At 37.4% G+C, this 18144-nt stretch overlaps 1 protein-coding gene across 1 annotated transcript in view; it reads left to right on the forward strand.

The window, feature by feature from the left end:
• Positions 1–18144, forward strand: part of MAP2K1 (mitogen-activated protein kinase kinase 1) — a 104053-nt gene that overhangs the window by 42756 nt on the left and 43153 nt on the right. Inside the window, exons 4-5 of the mRNA XM_027852039.1 lie at positions 8945–9022; positions 9671–9722. Of these exons, the coding sequence (XP_027707840.1) occupies positions 8945–9022; positions 9671–9722 (130 nt within the window). The remainder of the gene's footprint in view (positions 1–8944; positions 9023–9670; positions 9723–18144) is intronic.

Below are 18144 nucleotides of genomic sequence, written 5' to 3' on the forward strand. Positions count from 1 at the left end.
AAACATTTCTTGTCCTTTTGTTTCCTTATGTACTTTTTGGTGGTAACAAAATCTCCAACCCTGGCATGTAAAGTTTGGATGCAAATGTGTGAATGGCAAATGAGGACCTGAAAACTGAAGTGGGAAGGAAGGTGATGATCACAAACCAGGGACAGGAAAGGCAAGAGCAACCTCCCTTCCCTTTAGGCTCTGCCAGGAAGATGGAAGGTATGTTGACTGACCAAGGATTTGGAGCCAGCTAGATCTCTGGGCGTTAGTACTCTCATGTATAAAATAAGAGAATTAGGCTTGATTATTCTGGTTCTTAGAATCACTGTTTCCAAAACTGTGGTTATGATAGTTCTGCTGTACTCTGCCCTGCTCAGCCCACATGTGACATATTAGTTGAGGCAGCCACATTTTAGGAAGGATATTGATAAGTTAAAGAGCAATGAGAGGGGAATTTCTGGATCCTGTGACCAGCAGAGTACCAGGCTAGACATTTTCTCTGGCACTCGGCGCCTGTCAGAACTCTCCAAAGTAGCAATTATGTACAAGAGATAAAGCAACTTCATATTTCTGTATAGTCCAGGACCACAAAAAAAACTAATGAAGTCTGATGAGCCAACATCGGAAAAGCCTAATTCCCAATTCTAACTTAACTCCATCAATGTACTGGGTTAGATGCTTAAGGAAGCATGAGATGATAATGATAATCATGATACTTAATGCTTTTGTAGAGCGGGGTTTCTCAAACTAGGCTCCAGGAACTTGTTTAAAATATTTTGATAACTGAATTTCAGTATAATTAGTTTCCTTTGTAATCCTATGTATTTTATTTTATGCATTTTAAAACACTATTCTGAGACGGGATTCTTAGGCCTCCGTGACCAAAAACCTTAACCATCTCATGTAGAGCTTTGAGGTTTGCAAAGAGATTTACATATATTATCTCATTTGATTCTCACAGCAACCCTATGAGAAGTGGGTGCTGTTTTCATTCCCATTTTACAGATGAGGAAACTAAGACCAAGGGAGGTTGTGACCCAGATGCCCAGGGCTTTTTGTTTAGTTATTTTTCAGTCTTGTCTGACTCTTTGTGACTCCATTTGGGGTTTGTTTTCTTGGCAGAGATTCTGGAGTGGTTTGCCATTTCCTTCTCCAGCTCATTTCATAAATGAGGAACTGAAGCAAACAGGGTTAACCTGACTTTCCCAGGGTCACACAGCTAGTTCAGTGTTTGAGGAATGATTTGAATTCATGTCTTCCAGATACCATGTTTTCTGCTCGATCTCCTGTTCTACCTAGCTACCTGAATGAGATTTGGTCTCGACCCTTGCAGAACTTACAGTCTAGTTGTGGTTTCTTTTGTGACTCTACTTCTCACTGAAGTCAGTTTTTTTCAGTATTGGGAAATCAGTCATTGGAGGCTTTGCTGAGGTCATACCATTTGGACATAATGGCTAATGATAATGATAGCTAGTATTTATATAGCACCTATGTTATCCTAGGTACTATACTAAGAGCTTTACAGTTATTATCTCATTTGATCCTCACAACAATTCTGGGAAGTAGTTGAGTGTTCTGAGGCAAACAGGGGTTCTTCACAAATGCATGAGATATTTGACCTTATGCCTTTTCTTGAGAACATCAGAAATAAAATCTCTGCTCCCCTCCATCCTAGACGGAAAGCCAAAGAAAAGTTTTGTGGGAGAAATATGGTTGTCTTCTGCCATGTTTGCAAAAGTGAAGGGTGTGGCCAAACATCAAGAACCTGTAATGGCCCTTAGCTGTAAATTTGCTTTAAGTCCTTCTAGGCCCTGTTTCTGTTTGCATTCTAAATGCCATGTCAGAAGAATGAATTGGGCAAGTTTAACTTCTGCTGTGTAAATGGCTTCTTGCCTTTTATTGTCTTAAATTTGCTTTTTTCATATATCTGTGGAAGTTTTGGTTTTCATGTTCCAGGATTTCATGAAGAAGTAGGCATATGTTCAATTTTCTATCTCCTACATGATTTTGGAGGCTCCTCTCCCTATTCTGGCCTTCCATGTGGAGAATACAGTCTTTGATGGAGTATGAACCTCTCCCATGAGTCATACCTAGAGGTCAGTCAGTTTTCATGGGGATCTGGTTTCTTTAGTGTAGAAAGTACAAGGTGTCCTGCATGAAAGGCCCCAAGACAGAAGACACTTCATGCATTACCTTGTGGATAAGGTTGATCTTGTGTGATAAGTGGCCAGGATTGGGATACCATGGCAAAGGCTAGGAGGGCCAGGCAGAGTCAGGTTAGGGCCAAACGCTAGCTTATTCTGATCCAAAAAACATACAAATAATGAGGTCAGGTTAAGCTCTGTGTCATATTTGGGCAGACAGCAAACTAGTACCCAGGGATCAGAGAGGCAGTAGAATCCAGAAGCTAAGAAGAGGAGCTAGGAGGTCTTCATTCATGAGAAGGGCAGAATGGAAGTAAAGAGGGAAGCTTATTTGTGACCTGGGTAGTCCAAGCAATTGTTTTTCAACCCTAGAAGCTTGTACAGTACAGTAGGAAACAGACTCAGAGGTTGTATCTTGTCCCAATGCACACAGCTCTTCTTCTGTGGAAGAGCTATGACTAGAACCCAGGTCTCATCTCCTAGCCCAATGTTTTGTACTGTGTTACACTTTGGGTGACAAAGTTTTTTTTTTTTTATAATTATCGTCCTTTTCCATTCTTTCATTTCATCCTTGGCTTCAATTAGGAATTCAACCACTGCCCCTCAGAATATTTCATCCTTTGATGTTTCTTCGTTCTCCTTGTACCCCAGAAAAATACCTAGTGTCTTCAGTTTATTTAGAACTTACTGTGTAAGTGCCTGATTGATTTATCTCAGAAGGAAGTTGCAATGACACTTTCTAGTCTGAGTTTTTGGAAGAAGAAATAGACAACTCCTGAGTTACAGCTTGGCTAATGGTCTCTTTTAGAGGTACGTAGACTTGCTCAGATGATGAAACTGGGACTCATCTGATAAGTAGATAGTTCTATTGTAAGAGTTTTTGAACTAATATTTTCATAAAGCATTTGCTGCTTCTATAGAAAACCTTCACAAAGGCACTATTAACTTAGATCATAATTAGCTGCTAAAAATAAGTACAATTTAGGCAGCTTTATTCCACTCAACAAGGCCCTTAGCAACAGTGATATAGAATTGGAAAAGTGGGAAGGTTAGTGTAATCAGCTCTTGATTCTCATTGTGACTTACCCAACAAATCTTTCTTTTGACTTCCTTATGACATTGTAATCTCTTCACTTTGAGCCATTTCTTTTATTTTTTTATTCTTTTTTTTTATTAATTTATTTTGATTTATCAGCAATCACTTCCATATGTTTTTGAGTTTAAAATTTTTCTCCCCCTTCCTGCCCACCACCCTCCCCAAGATGGCTCACAATCTGATACAGGCTATACGTATACATTCCTATTAAACATATTTTCACATTAGTGATGTTGTAAGTAAGAATTAGAACCAATAGGAGGAACCACCAGAAAGAGGAAACAAAACTCAACAGAAGAGAAGAAAAAATAGCAAATACTATGCTTCAATCTGCATTCAAATTCCATAGTTCTTTCTTTGGATGTGGATAGCATTTTCCATCACAAGGCCTTTGGAGATGTCTTAGATCCTTGTATTGCTGGGAAGGGTTAAGTTTATCAATATTAGTTGTCACACAATGTGGCTATTATTGTGTACAACGTTCTCTTGGTTCTGCTCACTTCACTCAGCATCAGACCATACAAGTCTTGCCAGGTTTTTCTGAAGCCAGCCTGTTCATCATTTCTTACAGCACAATAGTACTACATTCATATACCACAACTTTGAGCCATTTCTTTTAGAGCCGGCTGGATGGCCCAGTGGATAGGATGCTGTGCCTGAAGTGAGGAAGACCTAAGTTTAAATCCCTTCAGCTGTAAAATGGGGATAATAATAGCACCTATCTCCATGGGTTGTGGAGAGAATCAAATGAGATAATGTTTGTAAGTGCTTAGCACAGTGCCTGACACATAGTAGGGACTTAACACTTGTTTCTTTCCTTCCTTCCTTCCTTTCATGACATTGTCATTATTTCTGTTTGTAGTTCAGAAAAGAGTTAAAGGAAAGAATGCCAAATATCTTTTTGGTTTTTTAAAAAATGTTTTTTGTTATTCTCTACATAACAAACATCAATATAATTTGCTCCCCTTCTACCTCTGATTTTTCCTGCCTCTCCCCAAAATAAAAAAAAACAAAAAACAGAGAAACCCTTCTTGTATCAAATAAGTATATTAAAGCAAAACAATTCTATACATTGGTCACATCCAAAAAAGATATCTCGTTCTGTAGTTTGCATTCATCACACTTCTTCAGTCTGTAATGAAGACTGATGATTTTGTTAATTGGTATTAAGTCTTTCAATGTTGTTGTTTTTTGTATTGTAAATTCCTGTACAAATTATTCTCCTGGTTCTATTTATTTCACTCTGTGTTAGTTCATACAAGTCTTCCCAGGATTCTTTGAACTCAACCCATTCCATTCATTCTTTCTTAATGGGGTACAATAATATCCTGTTACATTTATATGCTGTAATTTATTTAGACCTTCTCTTCAATTTTTTCCAGTTCTTTCCTACACTAAAAGGTACTGTTAGAAATATTTCTGTATGTATGGCTACTTTCCTTTTTGTCTTTGATCTTTGGGCTATAAACTTAGTAGTGTTATCACTGGATCAGAGGATATGCACAATTTAGTTATTTCTGAGATATAATTCTAAATTGCTTTCCAGAATAGATGGAACACTTCACAGCTCCGTCAACAATGGCCTAGTGTCCATGGTCATTCTTTTTTTTTTTTGGTCATCTTTGTCAGTCCTAGTGAGTGTGAAATGAGGTTTCAGAGTTGTTTTAATTTGCATTTATTTTATTATTAATTATTTGGAGCATTTTTATATGGCTGTTGAGCTTACATTTCTTTTTTTTCCCCCCCACTTAGTAGTATTTTATTTTTTTCTAATTACATGGAAAGATAGTTTTCAACATTCATTTTTATGATATTTTGAGTTCCAAATTTTTCTCCCTCCCTCCCTTCCACACTCCCTAAGACAAGGATGCAATCTGATATAGGTTATACGTGTACAATCATTTGAACATACTTCCACATTAGTCATGTTGTAAAAGAAGAATCAGAACAAAAGGGAAAAACCATGAGAAAGAAGAACAAAACAAAAGTGAAAATAGTATGCTTCCATCAGCATTCAGACTCCATAGTTCTTTCTCTGAATGTGCATAGCATTTTCCATCATAAGTCTTTTGGAATTATCTTAGATCATTGTATTGTTGAGAAGAGCTAAGTCTATCATAATTGATCATTGCACGATGTAGCTGTTACTGTGTATAGTGTCCTCCTGGTTCTGCTCACTTCACTCAGCATCAGTTCATGTAAGTTTTTCCAAGTTTTTCCGAAATTCTCCTGCTCATCATTTCTTATAGCACAATAATTCAGTTACATTCATATACCACAACTTGTTCAGCCATTCCCCAACTGATGGGCATCCCTTCAATTTCCAGTTCTTTGCTCCCACAAAAAGACAATAGCACACATTTCTTAGAGAATTGTTTGCATATCATTTGACCGTTTATTTATTGGGGATTGACTTTTGTTCTTATGTATTTGAATCCATTGTCTATATATCTTGGAAATGAGAGCTTTATCAGAGAAACTTGCTGCAAATATTTTTCCCAGTTAATTTTTTATCTTATAATTTTACGTGTATTGTTTTGTTTGTGCAGAAGCTTTTCAATTTATTGTAATCAAAATTGCCCATTTTACATCTTGTGTTCTCTATCACTTGCATGATTCCATACCTGTGAAAGAGATTTCTTCTGGTTTTGCTGTTTGTTGGTGATGTGACTTTTTATGCCTAGGTCATATATCCATTTGGAGTTTGTTGTGGTATATGGTATGAGATGTTGGCCTAAAGCTTATTTCTATCTGACTGGCAGGTCTCCAGTTTTCCCTGGAGTTTTTGTTTAATAGTAAGTCCTTACCTGGATCTTTAGATTTATCAAGCTTCATGTTGCTGTGTTTGTGTACTTCTATATCTTGTATACCTCATCTATTCCATTGATCAATTTTTCCATATTTTTAACCAATACCAAAGAGTTGTTGATGATTACAACTTTGTAGTATAGTTTGAGATCTGGTACTACTGAACCCCTTTACTTCCAATTTTTGTTGTTATTTCCCTTGAGATTCTTGACATTTACTTCCTCCACATACATTTATTATATATTTTTTCTAGCTATATAAAGTTATCTTTTATTAGTTTAGTTGTGGCATTGAATAAGTAAATTAATTTATTATTATTTTTTATGTATTGGTTCAACCTATCCTAGGTGGGCACAAAGGATAGAGTGCTAGGCTTGGAGTCAGGAAGACTCATCTTCCTAATTTCAAATCTGGACTCAGATACTCACTAGCTAAAAAGTCACTTAACTCTGTTTGCCTCAGTTTCCTCATCTGTCAAATGAGCTGAAGAAGGAAATGGCAAACCACTCCAGTATCTTTGCCAGGAAAACCCCTTATGGGGTTTCAGACACAACTGAAAAGGACTGAACAACAAAATCCATGAGCAATTAGTATTTCTTAAATTATTTATATTTGTCTTTATTTCTGTAAAGAGTATTTTGTAGTTGTATTTTATAATTCCTGAATGTGTCATGGTAGATAGACTTCCAGATATTTTATATATTTAAGATTATTTTGAATGGAATTTTTCTTTCTCTCTTCCTGCAGGATTTTGTTGTTAGTATACAGAAAAACTGATGATTTCTATGGTTTTATTTTATATTCTGCTACTATCTTGTATTAATACTTAACTGCTTTGTATTTATTTGTATTTAGTCTCCTTGTGATTATTCTATATCTGCTTATCTCTGTACCTGTTTTTTCTATTCAGATGTAAGCCACTTGTCAGTAGGGATTGTTTCATTTTTGGTATATATATCCCTAGTGCTTAGCACATAGTAGGTGCTTAGTAAATGATTGCTTGTTCATCTTTTTCCATCTGGTCTTGAGGATTTTTTTGTGGGAGAATTCATTTATGACTTCTTTAATTGTTTTTGCTGGCATTGGGTCTTTTAAGTTTTCTGTTTCTTTTTCTACCAATCTGGGCATTTTTTAAAAAGTAGTTATCCATTTCATCTAAATTTTCTATTTTGTTGGCATATAAATGGGCAAAATAATTTCTGATAACTTTTTTATTTTTTTCTTTATGTGTGAATTTTTTTTTTTTATTTTTGAGACTAGCATTCTTGTTTTTCATTCTTTAAAAATCAAGTTAGTAGTTTATGTCAGGAAATCAGCTCCTGGTTTTATTTATCAATTTAATGGGTTATTTTTTGTTGTTTGTTTTTTTGTTTTGTCAATCTTTTCTTTGGTTTCTTCCATTGTCAAGGTGCCAGCTTAGAGTAGGGGGAAACCTGCAGCCTTAAGGCCACATGTGGCCCTCTAAGTCCTCAAGTACAGCCCTTTGACTGAATCCAGACTTCACAGAACAAATTCTAGAGGGGGCCACATGTGGCCTCGAGGCTGCGGGTTCCCTACCACTGGCTTAAAGAATAATTTGGGCCATCTCTATTTAGGCTACTAGTTTTAATCAGTTTAATGCAGCATATTCATTCCTAAGCTTGCAGTGAGGAACAAGAAGCATTGAAAACAAGATAGCAAAGCTGAATGCTCTACATCCTGTCAGGTCACAATTGTGACCTAAATGTTTTGTTTTAAAAGTGCAGTATTTCTTGACTTGTGCATTAATATAGGCATAAAAGACAGTCATAGTGAGGAATAATATATGGGTAGTCATCAGTTCCACTGATATCCAAGAAATATTAAAAGACCTAGTGGAAAACCTTCACTGTGTTGGGTGAGTATGGAAGGACATGGACAAATATTGCATAGAATGAATGAGATGGCATGGGTGAGTTGTATGTAATGTGAACTTGGGGAGGAAGTGCCTATTCTGATGACATTACAAGTTGATTGATACAAATAACATTCTTAGAGCCTCAGACCAAACCTTATTCATATTTAAGTACAAAAGTACCAAGTAACAATGTTTGGGTTTATTTGGGGATTTTGTATCATGGCTTCCTTCTGTGGCTGCACTTTATTGAGTGTTAACTTGCTTCTGCTGCTAAGCCCCCTGCATGATTGGACAAGAGCTCAGCTGACTGACTAACTTGACTGGTCATGTTCACTCTTCCTGTTGATCACAGTAAGATCGATCTGGCCGTAGAGACTATTGAGACCTGACATCTTACGACAGGCTAATATGATCATTTTAACTATCTTCATAATCATTAGACTAATTTTAAGACCTCTTTGTTGCATGGAAAGACTATAAGCTCTTGCAGGTGTGGAACCTCAGAGATTTAGATCCACGGAACTGCTGTGCTTTATTGTAAGGCTGGTATTTAGCATGAAGCACCATATATATAGTGGGGGTTCAGTTGTTAATGATAATAATTGACTCAGTAATCACACTACAGCTTTAAGAAAGTTTTGTCATCTTCACAAATTGTATCTGTTTCTTAGGATCATTTTGGGAATGGTTATTGTTTGGAATTCACTAGGTTTGTCATCATTGATTCATAAAGTATTTTATTATTGTCTTAATCTGTTTAAATCTTGTATTGTTAATTTTTCATGTGTATACGTCTTACGTCCTTAACTCCATGGTAAGTTCATTACAAAAGAGACAGTCTCATATACATTTCTCTATCTATAATACCTGACCCATTTATTACTTAGTACGTTTTGTTGGGTGTCTGATCAGTTGAAGAGAACAGAAGGACATTTGTCTTCATCTAAAATTTAATCTTTGCTTTGCATTTCCTTCAATCTGTCTGAAGCATAGTTGGAAACAAATCACTAAACACTGTCATTTTTTTCTTAGGATGGAGGATCTTTGGACCAGGTTCTTAAGAAGGCTGGAAGAATTCCTGAGCAGATATTGGGGAAAGTTAGCATTGCTGTAAGTATTTGTCTTCCTCGCAGTTTTGCTTGAGGTAGCTAATAAAGTCAAGGAAGGAAGTAGGAAGTCAATTGAAGAAAAAAGACTCTTGAAAGGCTTATCATTGACCTTGCCAGCTGCCATAATGAATGTCTCTGTCTCTGTTTTTGTCTGCTCTGTGTGTGTCTCTATTCCTATGTGATTTTCCCTTTTTTAAACTTTGTGTGTTGTGAATAAAAGTGAATTCTCTCTGAAGATAAGTTACAGAACTTCTTTTTAGTCTGACCATATTCTTAGGACAAGAGAGAATGTGTATCTTGCATTCTTTCTTTATTGGCGTAGTCATCTATTCCCATGGCTTAATTATTACCTCAATTCAGTTGACTCCCAAATCTATCTCCATCCTCAGTTTCTCCCCAATCTGATATTTCTAGCTGCCTGCTCAGTATCTCCACTTGAATGTCAACATGCACCTCACACACAGCAAACCCTCAAACCTTCTCTGTCTCTCCCTCTTTTCCCTTTCTCTCATTTAGCATCTTTGCTTAATATTGGATTGCTGGATAACATCTCTTGGACCATTTCAGCTTAGTGGTATTGAACTTATATTTGTAGATTGTGTGTTTATTTGACTTTTCAACATAAATATCTGTATTTCTTCTCTACTAGGTAATAAAGGGTCTTACATATCTGAGGGAGAAGCATAAAATAATGCACAGAGGTAAGTGCCTATTTTTTGAAAGATACATTATTTTGATTTCTAGCCACAAATGTTTTAAAATATCTAGTCTTAAAATGTAACTTTTTTTCTATAACTGCTTAGGACAATTTGTTAGAGTAAAATAAATATATTGTAACCTTTTTCAGTCATTGATACCTGTGAACGTGAAGGAGAAGTAGGGGAAGGTGGGAGAGGTCCTTGTGTTCAGCCAACCTTTTATCTCTAGCAATATGCATATTTATAAACACTTAACTGCCCTTATTCTCTTTCTGCAGTGGAAACGCAGTGAGGAAACCCAGGATATTGCCACATGCGAGTATCATAATATATTGTTTGGGAAATAGATTCCAGTACAGTGCTAATAAAGTAGGCCAGGGTTATAGGTTCATTCTATATGTCATGCAGTTAGCTTTGCTGTATTCCATAGTCTAGATTGTGTCTCTCCTACAGCCAGCTGTCTTTCAAATGCATGCCACTGGTCATGATAGGGGCAAGGGAGAAAGAGAACATATATGCCTTAGGGTAGGTGGATACTTCCTTTTGAAAGAAAAAGAAAGATTTCACTGAATACATGATGCTGGGGCTAGTTTAGTGGCATCTTCATGTGCGAAAGACAGAATGTTAATTATATCAAAGTACTTTTTTGGTGAGGCAGTTGGGGTTAAGTGACTCACACAGCTAGTGAATATCATGTGTCTGAGGTTGGATTTGAACTCAGGTCCTCCTGACTCTAGGTCTAGTGCTCTATTCACTGTGCCACCTACCTGCTCTGAGGTACTATTTTTCTGAGATGGAGGCTAGAAGTGAAGCAAGGAAGACTGGAATTCCAGTCCTCTTTGAGGGCTTTAATGCTTTTTTATTTAGATCTTATTAGATTGAGCTTCATTTTTCCTGCCCTCAAACTCTATCTCAATTTGTTTGAAGTAATAGCATCACTTTTTCAGAAAGGAAAATTGTGGAATCTTAGTATTGAAAAGGCCCTAGGAAGTTGTTTAGCCCAACCCTTTGTAAAGCTCACTATCCTGTATAGCTTCGCCTGGCAAATGGTCATCCAGCTTCTTTTTACAGAGAAACTGAGGCAAGGAACTTTAACTATTGTAGTGAGGCAGTCCATTCCAAAGTCTTTGGCTCTGTCAAATGGTTCAGCATCAGAAATGCTTATGGTTTTATGTATTTATCTATATTAGTGCAACCACTGTACTATAAGAACTGTAGGGCCTTACTATCTGATTCGCAGCTGAAACTTCCTGCATGTGTGATCTTCTCCATTAGTGTGGCCTCCTTGAAGGCAGAGGTTGTTTTCTCATTTTGTATCCCAAGTTCAGTACTTTGCACACAGGAAACATTTAATAAATACTTTTTCATTCATGCATTCCTTTATTGGTCAGTCAGCAGTACTGTGTGCCAGGCGCTTTGCTAGGCAGTAGGAATACAAATACAAGCAAAAAAAAAAAAAGAGAGAGACAGTGGCTGCCCTCAAGGAGCTGACATTCTTAAAGGTAGCTAGAAAAGTGGAGAGGTCTGGCTGCAGTTCTTACAGTGGTAAAACATGAAGAAGCTAGCTGACCTGGGTACACTCCTTAAATAGAGGGTCTGGGAGGAGTCATGTCATTCAGAGGGAGGGGCTTCCAAGGTGTGAAGTCTAGGACTGACGTGATTTTCCTCCATGAAGAGGTTTCTGATGGTTAAAATGGTCTTAGATTGAATTGAATTGTGCCTTTCTATCTTTGTAGCTTCCTTAGCCCTAGTTCTGCCCTCCAGAATCCAAACTCTAGTCCCCATACTTTTTTGATTGCACACCCTTATCAGCAAACATTTTTAGCATGAATGCCTTGATATTTGTATGTTTACTTATTTATAAATTATATACATGTAGTGTTTACTAATAACAAGGTACTTGAAACTCACACAAAAGTAGACATTTTAAAAGATGAAACAATGTTTTGAAAATATTTTTAATGGCACACCAGCCTTTTTGTTCTCACTAAAATATTACTCATATTTTAGCGAGATCAGTGTGATTAAATATGCCTCATTATTTTTTAAAATCTTGGTTTAATACTTTGCAGTACAGCAATTCAAAGGCTAATTTTTCAGTTCATTTTATTTTGATACTTGGTTTTAATGACTGTCATATGAAAAAGATACCATATAGAGATATTTAGCTTCAAATGGAAAAAGTGTTTTGTTGGCTGTACTTTCAAAATTACAAAAGTCATTTTTCAATTCCGTCTATCAATTATACAAAGGCTTTCATGAAATTCTGCTAGTAAATTTCCCTCTTTCCTGATGTCAGTCAGTTGTTCTTGCAATCTCATTGGAAGGTATTGCATTTTTATGGAATTGTAACTCTTTGTTTGGAAGATGTCTTAGAAAATTCTGTTTCCAATTTTTAAGTGTACAGATATGAAAATATTCATAGGTGACACACTTACGTTGTTTTTTGGAAACTCAGAAAGGAAAGAGGATTCATCTAATGATGTTTTTCATGACTTCACCTGGGTAACGGGTATCATATTGCTTGCCTTCTCAGTGAGTTGGGGAGGGGCTGGTGAGAGGAGGAGAACTTGGAACTCAAAATTTTTAAAAATGAATATTAAAAATAGCAAGTATCTGGTAAGAGTGACAATGATCAACACCATCAGATGCTGCAAAGACATCAAGAAGGAGGGGAACTGAGAAAAAGGCCATCAAATTTGGCAATTAAGAGAGCATTGGTGGGGCAGCTCTGTGGTGCAGTGGATGGAGCTACAGCCCTGGAGTCGAGAGGACCTGAATTCAAATTTGGCCTTAGACCAGACGCTTGACACTTACTAGCTGTATCACCCTGGGCAAGTCATTTAACCCCAATTGCCTTAACGAGAGAGAGAGAGAGGGAGAGAGCACACATTGGTACCTTTGAAGAGAGCAGTTTCACTTGAGGAGTCAAAGATAAGGAGAAAATTAAGAACCTGGAAGCTTGAGAGGGTGGTGTAGTCTTCCAGTGAAATAGGTAAATTTGGAGGGAAAGCTAATAATATAATGAGATCTGCAGTGTAGACCCAATCCATCATTCTGTGCTAGTCAGTCATTCTTCTCCGCTAAGAATAAAAAGAGGAGGAGGAGTGTTTCACCTGTCTGCGTGAGGGCCTCCTATGACAGCCATGAGGTAACACAGGAGCGGGTGGGCGATAGGGAATTTAGCCTTTTTAGCTGTGCCTAGGTTTATAACCATCCTGAAGGACCAACACCAGAGGTAGACAGACAGTAGAAGCTTGCAGTGACAGGGGGCCAAGTGGATGAGTATTAAACTATAGCAGATGATGAAGGGAGTGGTATAGTTGTGTAATTGGCCATTAGGGCTGGTGGGATGTGACTGATCTTCCCTCTGATTATTTCATCTCTTTGGTGTCATGTTGAGACCCTCACTTTGAAGACCATGCTTTATAGCATAAAGCCAACGGGAGTAACAGCAAATCTTCAAATCCTTGAAATCTAGAGAAAAATAGTCATAAGCAAACGACAGGGCACTTAGCTCCCAGGTTCTGTCCATGAAGTGACTGCTAAATATGACCTGAGCTCTGACTGACTAAACAAAAGGACATATGTTTATATTAAAAGTCTTCAGTATGGGTGCCACATTTTAGGAAGCACATCGATAGACTTAATGATTTCAGAGGAGGATGACAAAGGTGGCAAGAAGATTAGAAATGTCACATGAGGACTGGCTTAAAGGAGCTACTGTTATCTGACCTTTAGAAGAGAGAATTTTTGCAGTGGCACATGAGCGGGCAGCAGGGTGACTGACGGTCTTTCACAGGGATAAGGGGATTAGATTTATTTTGTACTAGAGGGTAGAACCGAAAGCGAACAGAAATTTAGTGAGGCCAATTGAAGGCTGATGTAAGGAAAAACTTCCTGACAATTGGAGCTGAACAATAGCAGAGTGAGCTGCCTCAGGACACAATGGATTTTCTACTGTTAGTTTTTATGTGGCTACCTAATGACCACTTGTTGGAGATGGGGCCCCTGGTTTAGGAAAGAATTGTACTAGATAACTTCAAAGAGTCCTTTCCAAGGAAGAAGTAGAATGGGGTAAATTATCTCACATAAAAGAGGCAAGAAAAAGCTTTTACAGTAGAGGGGAAGCGGGGGAGGAGACAGGGAGTGAATGAACCTTACTGTCATCAGAATTGTTTTGGAGAAGGAATAATGCAATTGGATATAGAAATCTATCTTACTTTTCAGAAAAGTAGGAGGAGAAGGGGGTGGGATGATAGAAGGGAGGGCAGATTGGAGGAGGAGGTAATCAGAAGCAAAATACTTTTGAGGAAGGACAGGGTGAAGGGAGAGAGAGAAAATGGAATAAAAGGGCTGGGAGGAATAGGATGGAGGGAAATACAGTTAGCCGTAGTAACTGTGAAAAAAATTTTGAAGCAAGTTTCTCTGCTAAAGGCCTCATTTCTGAAACATAGAGAGAACTGAGTTAAATTTATAAAAATAAGAGCCATTCCCCAATAGATGAATGATCAAAAGATATGATCAGTTTTCAGATGAAGTAATCAAAGCTATCTATAGCCATATGGAAAAAAAAATACTGTAAGTCACTATTGATTAGATAAATGCAAATTAAGACAGTTCTGAGTTATTTTCTTGTACCTATTAGATTGGTTAATAGGGTAGGAAAGATAAAATGACAAATGTTGGAATGGATGGGGGGAAATGAGACATTAATGAACTGTGAGTAGAGTTGTGAACTGATTCAACCATTCTGTAGAGCAATTTGGAACTATGCCCAAAGGACTATAAAATCATGCATATCTTTTGACCTGGCAATACCACTATTAGGTCTGTATCCCAAAAGAGATAAAAAACAAAAAGGAAAAGGATCTATATATACAAAAATATTTATCGCAGCTCATTTCTGGGGGCAAAGAATTAGAAATTGAGGGGATGCCCATCAATTGGGGAATGGCTAAACAAGTAGTGGTATGTGATTATGATGGAATACTATCGTATTATAAGAAATGATGAGCAGGATGATCTCAGAAAAACTTGGCAAGACTTGCACAGCTTAGGCAAAGTGAAATGTACTGTGTACAAAGTAACAACAATATTGTAAGATGCTCAGCTGTGAATGACTTAGCTATTCTCAGCAATACAAAGATCCAAGACAACTCTGAAGGATTTCTGATGAAGGATGCTATCTATCCCCAGACAGAACTGATAGCGTCTGAATATAGATTGAAGCATACTTTTTTTTAGTTTCTTTATTTTTCTTGAGTTTGTTTTTTTATTTGTTTGGTTTTGGTTTTTTTTTTTTTTTTGGTCTGTGTTTTGTTTCACAACATAACTTATGGATATGTTTTACATGACAGTACATGTATAGCCTATATGGAACTGCTTGCCTTCTCAATAAGGGGAGTGGGGAGGCAGGAAGGGAGAGAATTTGAAACTTGGAGTTTTAAAAACAAACATTAAAAATTGTTTTTAAAAAAAAGAAAAAGAATTGTTTTTACGTGTAACTGGGGAAAAATAAAAGTAAAATACCACACAGGAAAAAAAAATATAAAAAACAAAAGGTCCTTTCCAGCTCAGAAATTCTATGGTTCAAACCACTGTTTATGGGGGAAAAAATGAATAGTATTGACTGTTGTTTCCCCAATTTCCCAACTGCCTCACCCTGTATCCATGATACCTGCAATAAAGGAGACAGGGAAGGGCTGGGATGAATTTTGTGGACTAGCAGATGTCACATTGTCTAATAATCAAAATCCTTTAATTATGGTGACTTCTTACTGTCTCAGTTAATGTCATACCTTGGATTTTTTGCTTAATTGAAGTAGGCCAGCCATGTTTGTTTTCTAAACCTTTTGTCCCTTGCTTTTGTGTAATATTCTTGTTGAGTTTGTGGCTTCTGCCAAACCTTAGCTTTTGGTGTAAAAGTTAGATCCTAGCTCTTGGGGGAAGATTGCTTGACTAGATGGAGAGGGCTGGGATCACAGGATCATAAATATAGAGCTCAAAGGGACCTTAGCTGTCATTGAGTTCAGCCTAGGAAATTGAGGCACAGAGCGTTATCTCTCCATGGCATTTGCAAAGAAAAGGGAGAAAGAGAAAAGAAAATATGGGAGATATTGTACAAATGTGCTTCCCCAATCCATGGAAATTCTGATCAAATATTAATTGGTTTCTGTCAGATTCGGGCTTAGCTGTTGGGATTGCTATGGCTGGCTGATTTATAGTTTATGCATAGGTTTAGCTGTGTTTGTCAATTCCAAATTGAGCTACTAAGATGCATTTCTGAAAATACAAAATTATTCATCTAAAAAAAACAAGTAAGCCTATTCTAAAAAGCAAAACAAAACCCTTTTCAGATGCAAAGTGCTATGCTAGCTGCTTTCATACCATTCTGACCACAATTACAATCCTTCCCGTGGAAACCAAGAAAATGTTTAGAAGAAATGGTAGAGAACTTTCTTAGTGTTAGGCAGCTTCAGCATGTATTATCAAAAGCTTCTGCAGCCTTTGCCTCTCAAGAACGTTTCATTTTTGCTGTAGTATATTTTATAATACCTGTTTGTTATAGAATGTTTTAGAACAAAAGTGAAAAGGTCTTAGAGAACCAGAGGCTGCAGAAGCACTTGATAATATATGCTTGAGCTGCATATTGCCTAGAATATAATTTATGGACTTACCAACAATCTGCAACCCAAGCATTTCAGTATAAAACAAGAATAAAAAAATAGGCTTGTATGTGAAGCCATGAACTTCTGTTACATGATTCTGTCTACTTTATACAACAAACCCAGGGCCCCTGCCAACCTCTCCATCCCCAGGATCCTAGCCATAATATTTGTAGCCGACTGGTAGATGTTCTAGGAAGCCATCCAGGTTTTCTGGTTCTCAGGGAGCTCTGGCTCCCTCACTCCTTCATATGTTAGGCCTCCCACCCTCCATCATCCCTCAGGACTTGCTGAGAAAGCACAGAAAAGGACAATTTAGAATTAATCTGTGAGGGGCAGCTAGGTGGATAGAGCACCAGCTCTGGAATCAGGACGACCTGGGTTCAAATCCTACCTCAGGCACATAACAATTACAAGCTGTGTGACTCAGGCAAGTCACTTTACTCCAATTGCCTCACTAAAAGAAAAAAAAAGAATTAATCCGTGACCTTTTATTGTTAATTACTTGCTTGCGACTCATGGTGATTTCGCCTGAAAAAGTATTCAAGGGGATGACTGTTAATTGGGGATTGGCTGAACAAGTTGTGGTATAGGAATATAATGGAATACTATTGTTCCCTTAGAAATGATGAGCAGGTGGATTTCAGAAAAACCTGGAAAGAGTTACATGAACTAATGGTAAGTGAAGTGAGCAGAACCAGGAAAACATTGTACACAGCAATGGTGCCATTGTGTGATGACCAACTTTGATAGACTTAGCTCTTCTCAGCAGTGCAGTGATCTAAGACAGTTCCTAGGGACTCATGATAGAAAATGCTATCTACATCCAGAGAAAGAGCTATGGATTCTGAATGCAGATGGAAGCACACTATTTTCTCTCCTTTTTTTTTTTCTTCCTCGTGGTTTTTCCCTTTTGTTCTGATTCTTCTTTCACAACATGTAATGTGGAAATATGTTTAATATAATTGTGTGTGTGTATATATTTATATGTGTGTATATATATTTGTGTGTATGTGTGTGTGTGTGTATCCTATATCAGATTGCATGCTGTCTTGGGGAGGGAGTGGGAAAATTTTAGAACTCAAAAATTTATGAAAAGTGAATATTGAAAAATAAAATAAATTTTAAAAAAAGAATTAAAAAAAAGTACTGAGACTCAACAGTTGTCTAGAAAACATTCTCTGGTTTTATGCCAGGCTTTTCAGTATGTTTCAGTTGTTTTCAGTCATGTTTGACTCTTCATAACCAACCCCATTTGGGGTTTTCTTGGCAGAGGTACTGGCCATTTCCTTCTCCAGCTCCTTTTACAGACGAGGAAACTGAGGCAAACAGGGTTAAGTGACTTGGCCAGACTCACACAGATAAGTGTCTGAGGCCACATTTGAACTCAGGAAGATGAGACTTCTGGACTCCAGGCCTAACACTCTATTCATTGTGCCACCTAGCTGCCCTGTCAGTTGTAGCAATGCCATATTTCTTTGTCCAGTTTTCCAGCTCATTTAGAAACTAAGTCTGTCATTTTTGTTGTGAGCCAAGTACCTGTTGGTTGCCTCGTACTCTCTAGCTCTGTGTTCTTAGCTAGCTAACATTTATGAAACACTGTAAGTCGAACAAAGTATGTTACAAATATTGTCTCATTTTATCCTTTTAACAACCCTAGGAGGTAGGTGCTATTATTATTTCCATTTGACAGATAAGGAAATTGAGGTAGGGGTTAAGGAGGTTGTCCAGGGTCGCATAGCTAATAAGTGGCTGAG

Source organism: Vombatus ursinus, unplaced genomic scaffold (assembly GCF_900497805.2).
Source record: "Vombatus ursinus unplaced genomic scaffold, bare-nosed wombat genome assembly UNPS02009205.1, whole genome shotgun sequence".
Classification (NCBI taxonomy): Eukaryota; Metazoa; Chordata; class Mammalia; order Diprotodontia; family Vombatidae; genus Vombatus; species Vombatus ursinus.